This window comes from Macrotis lagotis, chromosome 1 (assembly GCF_037893015.1).
Source record: "Macrotis lagotis isolate mMagLag1 chromosome 1, bilby.v1.9.chrom.fasta, whole genome shotgun sequence".
Lineage (NCBI taxonomy): Eukaryota > Metazoa > Chordata > Mammalia > Peramelemorphia > Peramelidae > Macrotis > Macrotis lagotis.
Genome location: NC_133658.1, coordinates 885,625,465 through 885,641,678, shown reverse-complemented (window position 1 = coordinate 885,641,678; position 16,214 = coordinate 885,625,465). Strand labels below are relative to the sequence as shown.

The following is a 16,214-nucleotide window of genomic DNA, read 5'->3' as shown; positions in this document are numbered from 1 at the left end:
GGATTAAATAGAAGCTTTTCTAAATCAGAGATGAAAGAAGGATGTCCATTATTGCCAGTATTATCTAATACTAGAAATGTTAGCAATTGAAGTTAGACAATGAAAAGAAAATGAAGGAATAAGAATAGACAAAGAAAAAACAAAAGCACTAACTTTTGAACCTGATATGATAACTTAAATGGAGGATCAATTTAAAAGATTAACTTTTAGGAAAGTTGCAGGATACAAAAATGAAGCCATACAAATCATCAGCATTCCTATTTGATAAACCCAAAAAATCCATAAACTGGTGCAAAAACTCACTATTTGGAAAAAATTGGTAGATAAAATAGGAAAAGTTCTGATAAGAATGAAGTATAGCAACATTTTACAACATATACTAAGAGATCAAAATCAGTGCAAAATTTCAACATAGAGGGCGATATAAGCAAAGGGAGCGTGAAAAAAAAACTACTCACTTAAGGGAAAGACTTATGACTAAACAACAGAGAGGAACACTAACCATAAAATAAATTGTTTTAATTTTATCTCAATCAGTTCTTGCTGCTCCTTCTTCCAGTCTACACAATAAGAAGGCTCCAGGAGCAGAGGATTCTGGGCACTGGACTACATTGACACCTGCTGCCCTTGTCACTGCCTGCCAGGAATTAGAGTTAGGCAGAAGCATGAACAAAATTTGAATTTACACAGTGTGAATTGTTTATGTTAAAAAGAAAAATGGAAGTCAAAAGTCAAAACAACCCTTACCTGTCAAAGCATATCCTGCAAATTGACAAAGAGGGTAAAAGATGGAAATAGTCAATATTAGAAAAACTGATGAAAAAAAAGGCATTTCAATGAATTGCTCCTGGAGAGCTCTTACTCAGTACAATAATTTTGGAACATAATGTAGAATAAAAAATCAAAATGATTAAAATACTAAATATCTTTATATTCATGCTCAGGTAATTCAATTTCTAAACTTATGTGTCAAGAAGGTCATTGAAAAAAAGAAAGATCCTATATACACCAAAATATTTATGGCAGCACTTTTTGAAATTGCAAAGAATTGGAAACAATGTAAATGCACATTAATTGAGGAATATCTAAAATTCTATGGTATAAGATTGTAAGGCAATATGACTGTGCTATAAGAAAAGCAAAAATTAGGGGTGGCTAGGTGGTGCAGTGGATAGAGTACCAGCCCTGGAGTCAGGAGTACCTAGGTTCAAATCCGGTATCAGACATTTAATAATTACCTAGCTGTGTGGCCTTGGGCAAGCCACTTAACCCCATTGCCTTACAAAAACCTTAAAAAAAAATTAAAAATGAATGCCCTTGAATTATGGACAGATCTAATACGAGTTGATTACTTCAAAGTTAAGTTTGTTTAGACTAGAAAACAATATTCACAATGAAAAAAATGTAAATAGAAAATAATAAAATCAAAAGTGAATGTTACAAAGCTATAAATAACAAACATGGCTCAAAAGGAGAAATAGATGAAAGTACTAACATACTATGATGTTTGTCCCTCGTTCTCAAAGATCATGACATCAGGAAAGTGATGTCATGACAAGCACATTAATTAGATTGGGGGGGCAGGCCCTGTGCTCAGTCACCAGTCTCACTTTCTACTCCAGAGCCACCTGGGTCCAATGGTCAGATATCAATCACATTGACTGGAGATGGCCCTGGACAAAAGGCAATCAAGATTAAATGCTTTGCCCAAGGTAACACAGTTAGTAAATGTCAGAGACTGGCTTCAAAGACAATTCCTCCTGATTCTAAGACTAGTGTTCTATCTACTACTGAGTCACCTAGGTACTCATTAACATACGACAGTTCTTTGCAGAACATAACATATATTTTTAAATATATTTCAATTGATCACTCAATGATAATTTCTCCTCTCATTAAGAAATCCTGTACATAATAAGAGATGGGTATTTTGAAGCAGAAAAGAGAGGGTTTCTGGAGAAAACTATGGTGATGAGTTCAATTAAAACTTTTTTAAAAATCAAGAAAATATGCTTCTTCAAAGAAATCTAAGAAATAGAACAGGAAAGCATGAATGATGGAATCTGGTACAAATTAATGCAGCAGTAGTGGAAGTGTACTAATGAATGTATGAACAGAAATAGAAAGAAGCAAAAAATGATGATTTTAGGAAATTAACACAAATTTTGCATGGAAGTATAACATAGCAATGAAGAGGTACCTTAAATATCTTTAACTCTAACTTGGAGGGGCAGCTAGGTGGCACAGTAGATAAAGCACCAGCCCTGCAGTCAGGAGTACCTGGGTTCAAATCCGGTCTCAGACATTTAATAATTACCTAGCTGTGTGGCCTTGGGCAAGCCACTTAACCCCATTTGCCTTGCAAAAAAAAACAAAAAACAAAAAACCTTAACTCTAACTTAGGGCAAAAGTAGAGTATTAATAATTTCAAATGTTAGCCTCTAGATAAATAATTTCCCCCCTTCAAAAAGAGGAACTATTCAATAGAAATTCTATTCTAGAACTTATATAGGCCAATAATATGAAAACTGGAAACTAGAGGAGAAATGATAGAAATAGGGGGTTGAGGGAAGGGAGGGGGAATAGGGGAAGAAGGGAGAAGAAGTGATCCTTCCACCATTCAATTTGTATCAGGAAAAGACAAAGACTAATAACATAAAACACAGATTCAGGAAGAAGCTCGTTCAAAAGATTCAGACCAAATACAGGAAATCTTTCATGGAGTAAAGCTTTCTGAGCAGAAAGACTACCTCATCAAGCAAATGAGTAGGGAAAATACAGAGAAAACTGGGAATACCTCCCCAACTTATTACAATCAGACATTAAATTTCCATAATATAGCTATATGAAAATTATATCTGAACTAAGAAGACAAATGAGTAATCACTTAGAGAAAGTATAAGAGTTGAATTTTGCTTCCAGCGCTGGTACTCACTATATTGCTGTGGGCAAGATGAATAGGAAAACATATGAAAAGAGAAGTGGATTATGAGCAAAGAGGGCAGAATTCTTGTTTCAGATTCATTTTACTGTAAAATGGGACTGCATAAACTCTAAGGAATTTCCATCAAAATCAGTTTCAACCTTCAGGTAACCCTCACTGATTAAAAGGGGTTGATGATAATAATACATAGAATGAAAGAAATGTTTATTCAATGATTAATTCTTCGATTCTTTTTTCTTGTTTTACTGTGAAAACTACCAATTATGCTTTAATATTGAATATTATAATGGATATCCTTGCTAATATATGTAGCTATTATATCTGGAAAAGTCTAAAGTTTATCCCCATTACAGATAATGCTAGTACTTGCTTTAGTGAATACTTATAATTTTTTTTTTTGTTTTTTGTTTTTTTGCAGGGCAATGCAGTTAAGTGGCTTGCCCAAGGCCACACAGCTAGGTAATTATTAAGTGTCTGAGACTGAATTTGAACCCAGGTACTCCTGACTCCAGGGCCGGTGCTTTATCCGCTGCACCACCTAGCCTCCCCCAATACTTATCATTTTGAGGCAAGTTTCATTTGTTCCAATGCTTCCAAAATTTGTTAAAAGCAGGAATAAATGTTGCATTTTGCCACATGATTTTTCTGCATCTGCTGAAACTCATGCATTTTTATGGTTATTAATATGATCAGTTATGTTTATAATCAACATTGAACCAGTCCTGAATTCCTGGTATAAATCCAGCCTGGTCAAAGTATAGGATCTTTGTGATATACAGTGGCAGCTTTCTTGCTAATATAAAAAAATTTTACATCAATATTCATTGAGGTTATTGGTATATAGCATTTCTTCCTCTGTGTTCATTCTCCCTGCTTTATGGTGACAAAGAAGGAATTTAGCGGGAAAACATCTGTAACTATTTTGATTTTGTCCAATTGTTTCATACAGCACTGGAATTTACTCCAAATACTTGGTAGTTATGGCTTATAGTCTATTTACAATGCTGTTAATCTGGGAAATGTATACTTTTGTAGACATTCATCTATTTCATTTAGATCGCTAGTTTTACTGGTATAGAATTGAACAAAATAGTATCTAATAATTGTTCTTATTACTTCTTAATTGGTTGTGAATGGATCTTTTATATTTTCAGTGATGAAAATATGATTTTCGTTAAAAAAAGAATCAAATATACCAACCTACATTGCTGACACTGTTTTAAACAGTTCCTGGTTTAGCTTATTCATTTAATGATTATTCTGCTTTAGTCTCTCCTTTAATTTCTAAGGATTTTTTATTTTTGGTGTTCAATTGAGGTCTTTTATTTTGTTCATTTTTTTGTGTGTTGTATGCCTTGTTGGTTTATATCTTCTTTCTCTCTTCTACTTTCAGATATAAATTAACCCAAAGTACTGCTTTTGCTGCATACCACAAATGTGGTATATAATCTAATTGCTGTGCCCTTTAAAGAAATAATTATTTCTATAATTTGTCTTTAAATGACCCCTTGGTTAGAATATTTAGTATCCAATAAATTTTTAATTTACAATAAATTTCTAATTCTAATAAAGTAACTTCAGAGTTACTTTACTGACTGAAATTAAATGCATTTAATATTCCTGCTTTATTGCATTTATTTGTGAGATCTTTAATGAATTCACATGTCAGTCTTTGTAATGGTGCTACTCCATTCAATATTACCCAGATTTAGCATATCACATTTCTATAAAATTCCAGTCACGTTCTTAAATACTTAAAAAAAAATTTTTTAAGTAAGATTCATCTAGGTCTTAAGAATAGAGATCATCATTATTATCTATTTACTATTTCTCCTTGCAATACATTTTATTTTTCCTCAAAAAATTAAGATATTAAGACTTCATTTAGGGGCAGTTAGGTGGCGCAGTAGATAAAAGCACCAGCCCTGAAGTCAGGAGTACCTGGGTTCAAATCCCCACCAAGCTGTGTGGCCTTGGGCAAGCCACTTAACCCCATTTGCCTTTGCAAAATCCTAAAAAACAAACAAACAAACAAAAAACTTCATTTGCATAATTGATATTATGGTGTTATCTTTTCAATGATAAGCAGGGAATGAAGTCAAAATTTTACAAACTGCATGTAAAAATAAAATATATATTTATAACAAAATATTAAAAATTTTAAGATGCTTAATCATTTCTACATGTTTAATATTGACATTAATACATTATCTATGATATCTATGTAAAATGTATAGTTTATCTGTTTCTCTCTCTTAATTAAGTATAATTCTAATGTTGCTTTGTGAGATCTTGTGTACCCACTGGCCTTTTCTACTTCAACTGAGGCATAACAAATTATGCTTTAGTGCCTTATTTTAATTATTTATCATTCTATTTCAAGTGTCTTTCTTGTAAATAATACATAGTTGGATCTGGGCTTCTCTTCCATTCTGCTATCATGTTACATTTTATAGGTGTGAGTTCATTCCATTGACATTCAGTTATGATTGCTGAATATGTATGCTGCCCTGTATTTTAAACTCATACTTTCCCATCTTTTTTTTCATAGCTAATTCAAAGAAAAATGAACAAAGGTCTCAAAAATATTAAAAGTATTTCTTCTTGTTGTGATAATGAACTGAAAACTATGAGGATATCAATAATTTTAGGAAATGGCTAAACAAGTAAGGGGATATAAAAATGATGGAATATGATTGTGTTTTAAGGAATTATCATGGGAATGGATTTGAAAAATTCATAGAAACCATTTACATACTAGTAAAAAGTGAAGAAATAATTTCTATAATAATTATTTTGTAATAATGAACAACCTGAAAGATGGAAGAATGCTGATCAACACCATGACCAACCAAAATTCTAAATGACTCATGATAAAACACGAATGGAACACAGGAGGCACAACTGACCAAGAGTAGTAGGGGAAAAATCATATTATAGGGAGAGGTTGAAAATGGGAGATAGAGGGTGGAGGACTATGGATGCAATTACAAGTTGAAAAGAGGGAATAAGATCAAATTCTCAAAAGTTAGAAAAGGATGTTGTTCTTGAAAAGCATAAGACTCACAAGAGTGAAAAGAAAAGGAAGAGATTTGACAAATGTCAACTCTAGAATGAAAAGATGAGAAAGAGTATTTTCCTCAAATAAAAAAAGCTGAGAGAGAGAGAGAGAGAGAGAGAGAGAGAGAGAGAGAGAGAGAGAGAGAACGAACAAGAACGAGAATACCACCACTTGGCATAGTTCTTGTGGGAAATGAGACAGGGAATCTATTAGAGAAAAAATAAAAAGACTACTTTTAATGGTTGCTGTTCAATCGTTTTAGTAATGCCTGACTCTTCTATCTGGCACCATCTGGGATGTTCTTCGAAAAGAAGATTTGCCATTTCCCTCTCCACTTCATTTGAAAGGTGACTAAGTGAGGCAAATAATGGTAAATGACTTTCCCAGCATCACACAGCTAGGAAGTTGTCTGCGATAAGGACTGAATCTTCCTGATTCCAGGACCAATGTTTCATTCACTGCCACAACTAGCTGCTGCCTGCCTTGAGTTATTAGCAAGTTATCAATAAGAATTTACCAATAAAATAAATGAATTTAAAAAGTCATAGATTCAGCGACACTGTTTGTCTGTCTGTCTGTCTCTGAGATGTGGATAGCATGCTGGAAAGAATACCAGGAAACAAAGATGTTAAAGCCACAAGACACCTGTGAACATATATGAGGCAAAAATCCAACCCTCTACCCAGCTTCTTGGTAAGGTATACTTGTGTTTTTCGTCACAGAAAAGGCTGAAAAATATGTGCCTGATGATTAAAAAAAAAAGTCACCCAATACAGTATTCATCCTGTCATTCTCTAATGCTTCATTAACCAAAAGAGAATCTAACCAACATTGCAGTGCAGATGATTTTGCTGCTGAGAATTCTATAAAGGAACAATGATTTGCTTACTCCATCTCCTGAAGTTGAAGTCCCAAACAAGCAAGTGAAAGAATTTTCAATATTTTCAGCAATCTCAATGAAAAGAAAAAGTACACAAGTAAACATGAAACCAGTGTTAAAGTTTGCCAAAACATCTCTTGGCTTCATATTATATTTTGCTCACAGTCATGTAATACAAAGCATTGGGCCTGAAATCAGGAAGAGAAGTTCAATTTCAAACTCAGCTACATATTAGTTATATGAGAAATAATTAATTTGAACTCTATTCTATTCTTATCATTATCAATCAGGTTGATATTATACAAAAATTATAGAGAGCTCTCATAATGGGACTCAAGTTTAAAGGTAATGTTCACTGTTTGTTTACCAAGCTAGAAAACTCAGTTGCACAACTAGGAGAATACTGACAAAGAAGTTGCCATCCTGTTTTAATCAAAATCCATGTTCAAACACAGCATGTATGGGATGCCTTGATGCACTGGAAAGTCATTCAGCTTACTTTTGTACATCTAGAACACTCTCTCTTCTCTTATCCAACACAAGTCAATGGACTTGTCAGTGGAGATGTGCCATACTACACCCAACCTATGAGGCCATCCTGACAATATGTCAAGGTCTATCAACTAATAAAGTACACTGTTTTGCAACATTTTGTATTTTTGTCTCTTTTGGGGACACCAGAAAAACAAGGTAGTAGGGCAATGTGAGATCGTGAGGTATCTGAAGTCCACTTCAGTACAGTAGATCATGGACCCTTTGTTGAAGCACAACTGGGTCAGAGCTCTGCCTCAGACTCTTTTGTTGTAGACCACTCTCCTAATCCCCACAGCTAGCTGTGTGATCCTGACCAAATCACCTTAGTTAGCTTCAGTTTCCTTCTCTGTAAAATGTGGGTGATGATAGTACCTACCTCCTTTGGTTATAATGAGGATCAAATGAGATAATATTAGTGGTAAAAAGCTCTTAGGATAGTGCTGGCACATATAAGCACTACAAACATACTAGTTATTGTTGCTGCAGTCATATTTATTATTAATTAGGAAAACCTTACAAAAAGCTTCTTTTCATTTATTATATTAGTTTCTTCAGAAGTTAGGAAGGAATTGGGAAAGAACACATAATACTATATTAAATATAATATGCTGGCAACTAAGGCAAACTCCATCAAACCAATTTCAACCATTCTGTTTCCACTGACACTTATCTAATACAGAATGTTTCACTGCCATGAGCCTACTATTATAAAGACAACCCCCAATCAATGGTTCCACTTTCTGCTACCCTATTCAGTTCTCTTCACAATTCATAGATAAGAATGCATGTGGACTTGCTTAAATCAATCATCTGCTAAACACCATTCCAGTGATGCTGTAAATCTCAATGAAGAGCAATCTGCTTAGGCTAACATTCTAGACACACTCCAGACTCAAGTAAAGCCCTAGTTTTTAAATCTCAAAAAAACCTACAGTCTGGTGAACTTTGTCCTACATGGAGACTCAAATCAAAATTTGCCAATGGGAAAGATTTTTGGTGACATTATTCTTATTCATGTATTTCAGTATCACTTAAAAATTTATTAAACTATCCTATATGAGATCCAATAAATACCCTTAAAAATGCACAAGTTCATCAACAAAAATTGATGAAGCTGATGAACTTCTGCAAAAATATCAGAACTAGAGCTATCCTCTGCATTATGATATGAGAGGAATCAAATGTGAAGTAGATACATTTTTTCCTTCTTCTGCAAGGTAGAAATGTAATTTTAAAATCTAATTCCAAAAGAGACACTACTAAAAATTTAGCTTCTACATCTCTATCATTAAATGCACAAATTTGATCTTGCCTTTCCCTCTCCACACCTTTGATGACATATTGGTAAATCTAACTCACAACAATAAACTTGTTTTAAATATCACATTTGAAATACATAATTTTTCTGTAATCACTTTGAACAATTTTTAATGTCTGTCATGTGTAGAGGAATACACATACACCTACAGATTTAAAAATTATCAAAGAATCTGTTCCCTTTCCCATTCTTAAAATCATAATTTATCCCTAGGAATTGAGCCACTAGCTTTTTACATAAACTTCAACTGAAATGACAATGTCTATTTACTGAAAACTGATCTAAACCTAAAAAAATGGTTTATAAAAGAAAAATCAATTACTTACCTTGTCTCTGGATTGTAGCCCAAAATATAGAAAAATGAATCCACACGAGCTTTAAACTCTCTGGCAGCAAATATGTCAGAAAAATGGGAGATATTACACTTCCCTCTGAAAATTAAGAAAACAAGATATCAGGTAAATTAAAAATTAAATTGCAAGTCAAAATAATCTGAAGAAAGAAGAAGTACAAATACTAAACTCCTTAGAGGGTTGTCCAGAAGAACATTAAAACATTAAGTCACATCACACACATCTGAGAGTCATATTCAAAGGAGTCAATAAGCTAGGAGTTGTCAAGAGATGATACAAACCAAGGTATTTACTTTTTTAAAATGTTTTATTTCCATTTCCAACTATATACAACAGTAGTTTTAACCAAACTTTTTTTTTATTTTGGCAAGGTTTTGAGCTTTACAGCTTTTCTCCCTTGAAAGCAACCATGTTAACTATGAATCGACATGGAACAAGTTGAAAAACTTTTACTTTCACAAAAAAAGAGCAATGGGGAGAAATGACTTGCCCAAAGTAACAGCAAATTGGAGACAGGGTAAGAAAGCAAACTGGTCTTAGAAGAGCAAGCAAGGACCTGGTGTCAGATCCTGATCCTTTTGCTAAACTCTGCTCAATCTGGCCTCTCAAGAGTCTATACTGACTGGGCAGGGAAACCACAGATATCACAATGGCCTCTCTGAGATTCACATTTATCATGTGTAAAATGAGCAAAATGAACTTAATGTCAAAAGTCCTTCTAAATCTAAATCTAAAATCTTTTGATTCCCAGAACCCAGCTATGTTTCCACAAATCACAGAATTATTCAAAAACATAAAAACAGATTAATATAATATTAAGAATACAGTCAAATGGCAGCTAGATGGCACAGTGGATAGAGCACTGGCCCTGGAGTCAGGACTACCTGAGTTCAAATCTGGCCTCAGACACTTGATAATTGCCCAGCTGTGTGGTTTTGGGAAAGTCACTTAACCCCATTTGCCTTGCCAAAAAAACCAAACCCTAAAAATTTATATATATATATATATATATATATATATATATATATAGTCATTCACTGGATGTTAGGCACTGTGAGAAGCACTGAGGATACAAAAAAAGACAAATGACAGTCCTTGTTCTAACAAAGTTCCTAGTCCAATGGAAAAGTTAACAAGAAAACAATTATGTAAAAGCAACTTAAAGAGAAGATAAAATTGGGGATAATCAAAAAAGGAAAGATGTGAAACATCAAAGGTTTCATAAAGGTGGAATTTTTGGAAGGACATGAAAGAAAACCAGGGAACAAAGAGAAAGGCAGAGAATTCTAGGCATGGTGTAAAGTTAGAGAAAGTAACCAGAGGGGGCGGCTAGGTGGAGCAGTGGATAAAGCACCAGCCTTGGAGTCAGGAGTACCTGGGTTCAAATCCAGTTTCAAACACTTAATAATTACCTAGCTGTGTGGCCTTGGGCAAGCCACTTAATTCCATTTGCCTAGCAAAAACCTTAACAACAACAACAACAACAACAACAACAAAAAAAAAAAACCAGAGGAGGGAGAAGGGATTTAAAGAGAAAGGAGGCCAGGATAGGAGGATTTCAGAGAATGTGGTAGCCTGTAAGAAAAGAATGAGGGCTGAGGGACAAGCTATGAAGGGCTCTAAGTAAGAATTATGAAGGAAATATATTAGAATTTGAATTGAATTGTAAAGGTTATAAGGAATCACTGAAACTATAGAGAAGGAAGATGATGGGATCAGACCTAACTTCAGGAAAATAAATTTGAAAATTTAGAAGAATAACTGAGATTTCAAAGAGAGATTCAAAGAAAATGGATTAGAAGTAGGGGTTATTAGAATTAGAAAGAAGAGGTAAGTGTAGAGGGAGGCTGGGCTCCTGCTTGCTAATCCATTTCACATAGTTTGATTTGGGGTTTTTTTGGTTTGTTTAATGTAGTTGACAGAGGAGCTTCCTATTTAGCCCAATTTTCCTATCCAGAAATATTAGCATATGGGGTTACATAAAACCTATGGAAGGAAACTATTTGCAGGTTTACCTCAAGATGGAGGATTTGGCTTCCCCATCTCTATCTAACCCTTGTCAAACACTCATGAATAAGCAAATGAAGATTTTTCTCCCCTAAAGGTACTCAAGGCATTACTACACCCTGCATAACTGAAATGGGATAAGAAGGTTTATTAAATTCATACCTAGTATTGTTTAGTTGAACACCAATTTAATTTACATAAAGATATTTATTACATATATATTAAATATCAAGACATCTGATTCCTCATAAGAAAAAGATTTTAAAAAAATACAGAGGGTTAATCTTTATTCACTGGTACACTTTCTAATATGACGGGAGTTGTGATTTTTTTCTTTGTATTATATAGGGTTTCCTCCATTAACATTTATATGTGCTAATTAATCTCTAGAGCAATTGAAGAAAATAATTGATTTTGTGATAATTCAATGGTCATATAGATTTGCATCCCTCACAGTTATTATGATTTTTTTAATGAAATACTAAATTAGCAAAGCATATTTGAAAAAAGTTTTCAATATGCTTTTTTTTAAAACCTAGTCATAACTGTTTGCCAAGCAATGTCACATATCAGGCAAAACAACTGCTTACTTTTATTAAAAAATTACTATGCCAGTTTAGTTCAATTACAAAAAGATCTCATTATGCCATGTCAAAGTATTCTAAAGTTTCAGATACAGATTCAGAGTACATCCCAGGAAAGAATATGATAAAGTAATTGAGTAGCTTTTAAAGTAAGGTGTTACAATTAGCCCCCCCCCATCAGCATTATATAAAGGATATCCCCATAATTTCACCATTCTTTTTTGATGTTTTTCTAGAGCATACAACCAAACTGAGGCATAGAGAATTCCATAAAAGCAGCAATAAAGTGCTATATAATTAGGTTTAATTGGCATTACTTAAATTTCAATTGTCAGCGGCAAGTATAAATAGTTTTAATATTATAAATGAAATATTAAAAACTTTTCAATTTAATACTTTTTTAACATTGGAAACAATAATTTAGTTAGTATAGCATTAGTGAAAACAAATGGATCTTTCTTCTAACAACTTAGGTTGTATGAGTTATGCTTAGAAGTTTTAAATCTAATGTTTCATGTAATTGTCACACAATGTTAGAATATTTATGGCAAAAATCCTCAACTTCTCAAGCTTGAAATCCGCTTCTGTGTTACATTTTAAATAGAAGACAGCTTTGATTTTTGTTAAACAGTTTAATTTTAAAAAAAAATTTGAGAGGCCACAAATATTTTGGATGATGTAGATAATATATATTGTACAACAGTAATTTTGAATTTACATTTTTATGACATGACATAATAGATGTGAATGGTAATCATTATTGACTGTTAGTAAAGCAGTTTAAATGTTCAAAAAAAAGAAAAAGATTGAAGAGACAAGGATGACAACATGGTGGTGAGCATAGATAACTGGAAGAATAGCAATAGCTTTGATAACAATAAGAAAATGATTGAGAGAAAGATTTTCGAGGGGGGGAAAAAGTGAAAGGGAAGATCAGTTTTGGACAGATGGAGTTTAAAATATCTGGCAGTAATGTCAAACTCAAATAGAAAAAGACCTTATGACCTGAATAATGACTTAAAAAACCACAAATGAACATTATCTATAGTGTATTATAGATGTTGCATGTGTGATTATTATTTATTTTTATAAACTTTCCCAATCACATTTTAAACAGCATTTAAACAGCATGAAATTAAAATCTAAGGGCATACAGTTGTAGCTCTCCAGGCAGTCAGAAATATAAGACTAAAGATTAGCAGAGAGGATATGGGTGAAGATTTTAAAGGATATGGAAGATTTTAAAATCATCAACACAGAGATGGTAACTGAATCCATGCAAGCTGATGAAATCAGCAAATAAAATTTTACTGAAGGAGTAAGAGGAGGAGGCACAGAAAGGACAATTGGAGACTATTCACTATTAGAGCAAATGACTTGTATGAAGATGTAGAAAAAGAAAGTGAAAAAGAAAGGTCAGAAAGGGAAGAGGAGAACAAAAGGATAATGGTGCCCTGACAACTTAGAAAGAAGAAAATATCAAGCAGGCAAGGGTAATGAATAGTGACAAATACTGCATGTAGGTCAGGAAGGGTAAGAATTGAGAAAAGAATATTACATTTGGTAAGTAAGAGATCAGTGGTTAATGAAAAGAGAATAGTTTAATGACAAAAGTCAGAAGACAGAAGGGTGAAGAAGACAGTGAGTGAACAAGAATTGTAGGCACCTATTACAAAAAGTTTTCTCAAGGTGTTTAGGTAACAAAAAAGGTAAAATAGTGATGATAAAATGATCAAGGGAGTATTTTTGAGGATGGAGAAGTCATAGGCATATCTGCAGATAAAAAGAATACAGTCAGTATATGGGAAACAACTGAATATCAATGAGACAGCAGATATGATGAAGGGACTAATTCGATGGAGATGTGTTGGAATAAGACAGCTTTTGCAAGAGGGTTTTCATAACAAGGACAAAAGTGATTTATTTATATGAAATGGAGGTGAATGGCAGTAGCTAGGTGGTACAGTGGATAGAGCACCAACCATGGAATCAGGAGGAGCTGAGTTCAAATTCGACCTTAGACAATCTTTATTTAGCTGTGTGACTAGGCAAGTCACTTAATACCACTGAAATGCCAAAAAAGGAAAGAAAGAAAGAAAGAGAAAAAATTAATGGAGGTGAATGAGGAGACAGTGGCAAAAGGGCATCTGATCTGGGAGGTATAAGCTGAAGAGAAAAGAAGTAGCTCTCAATCAATGGCTTCAATTTTTTTCTGAAAATTATAAGGATACAGAAAAGTGGCATAAGTAGGGGGGAAGGGTTCTTTAAGGAAAGATGAAAAGGTTTGGAAAAGACACTGTGAATAGTGGAATATTGAGTTAAATAGGAACACATAACATGATTATGATAAAGTAATAAGTGCCCAGGTGAGATTTTATAACAAATCTGAACAGAATTAGTCGCATGGTTTTGTAATTTTTCTTCAAATTTATTCAGCAACACAGGAGTAAAATTAAATAACAGAGAATGGTGAAAATTCAGGGCTAAGGGCTGGTTAAGCAAGATCATCAAAAGAATAAGAAGCAAGGAATTCAAAAGAGGACCACATGGAGTCACTAAGTGGTCACTAAGAGATGAAGACAGGAAAGAGAAGAGAACCCTCTATTGTTCCTTTGCTATCAAGAAATTTGTTGTAAGCAGAATAATTTTATGGGAATAGTTTTTGAATGGAAAATGAAAACTCCTTGCTAGATTTACTGTGCCTCATTTTTTCCCCTTAAATCGAGTGTTCTTGAATTTTTGTGTATCATGGACCTCTTTGGCTGTCGTTCAGTCATTGCATTTGTTTCAAATTCTTTTGATTATTCTGATTCTTTTAAGAACCATAATTTTAAGTGCATAAAATTAATTATTTAGGAATCAAAAAAGAAAAGAGAGCACAGACAGTTCTAGGATGACAGTCTCATGAAGAACTAGGGATTTAAAGAAATACTGAAAATGGAAGGCAAAGGGGAATGACAACATTATGGAATTTGAACAAATACAGACATGAAACACTTGTAGGTGATGGAAGGATCAAGGAGTATAAGCCATAGTGAAAAACAGAAATAGGGCATGGTAAATAAGTAAACTAAGGATCTGGGAGGGAAGAGAGAGGGAAAATAACTATAAATATAGAATTATTCTATGTTTTAGAAGAGTAATACTGAGTCTTTGAAGAAAGTTGCAAATACTTTGAAAGAGGATGGTAGAAAATAGCTACAAAAATTGTTATCAATTATTAGATATGACTCTCAATGGAGAAGAACTTAAAGAGTTAATGGAACCAGAGGATAAGTTTGAAGTGGCATAGGGAGCAAGAAGACTTCCAAATTTTTCATCTTGAACAGGCAAAGAATGTAATGAGTGAAAGTACAACCAGTGCTGGACAGAGGGAGCAGAGAGACCAACAGAAGGAGCCAGATGATGAAAGGATTGGAAAAGGAAGAGATTCAAGACAATGGCAATTATGATGCCTATGGAGAAATGATTCGAGCGACCAGTGTGAGAGGAGGTAGCTTTAGAATGGTACACTGGAGAGGTGGAAGGGGAGAGGAGTTTAGTTGAAGGAGAGATTCTGGATACGTAATAGGGAAAGGGGGGCAGACAGGGCGAAAAGAAGAACAATTTGTATTTAGTTCTTGTATATAAAATGTCCTTGTGTATATTTCACTTCCAAATAACTAAAACAGTTCAGGAATTCTATGATGAAACAATGTCTAAAATCATTTATAACACGAAGCTATTAAGTACAAAACTCTGCAACAGGTTTTCTAAAATAAGCACATGATTTAATTTATAAAGACACAATATGAAACTTTTTTCTATATTCAACTGAACAATCAAAAGTACTAAAATCAAATTAGTTCAAGGAAAGGTCAACAAACCTGAAAGTAAAGCAAGAGTGCCAGCAAGACAATAAATGTTAACAGCAATTCGTAAACCACAAAAGACCAACGTTACTTTTAAGTCCAAAAATTGTAGTGAAGAAAAGTATGAAATATATTATTGCCCGTGTGGAACGAGCCTGATTCATCTGCTTGCTGTAATAGTAAGAATGGTGCCTGGAAAATACTTCATAATATATTCTTGTGGCTTGAATGACTAACACACCATTTCTCTTATCTCCTTTCCATTGCCCTGGTTCTTGCCCATGTAGAGAATGTTTGCTTTGGCTACTTGAACTATTCAGATTGGCTTCGATCTCTAGATCCACCAGTTACTAGTGACTCTCCCTACATGTTAATTCAGGTTGTTCTGAAGTCATTCCTCTATGTATCTGCATGCCTGTCATCTCTTTTGCCAGAAACTCAGTCGCCAGCTAGGGACAGCTTTTGCTTCTCCCTCATATCTGCAGCTCTAAGAACAAAGAATGATATATATGGCTGAACCAATGTACACTAACTGATAAAAAACAAAGCAATTGTGACCTCAATATTGCCAAAAGTTTTTTTAAAAGATGCATTAAAAAATTTCTTTTCCACTTGCCTTAGGAACTAGAAGGAAAAAATAAGAAATTTACCCACAGTAAAAGCAATTTTTTTTCCTTTATAA

General features: G+C 33.7%; 1 protein-coding gene across 10 annotated transcripts in view; it reads right to left on the bottom strand.

Moving 5' to 3' along the window:
• The window catches only part of RERE (arginine-glutamic acid dipeptide repeats), a 570,111-nt gene that overhangs the window by 220,369 nt on the left and 333,528 nt on the right, over positions 1 to 16,214 (bottom strand). For all 10 annotated transcript variants that reach the window (XM_074218548.1, XM_074218539.1, XM_074218549.1 and 7 more), the window contains one exon: positions 9,064 to 9,168. In XM_074218548.1, the coding sequence (XP_074074649.1) occupies positions 9,064 to 9,168 (105 nt within the window). The remainder of the gene's footprint in view (positions 1 to 9,063; positions 9,169 to 16,214) is intronic.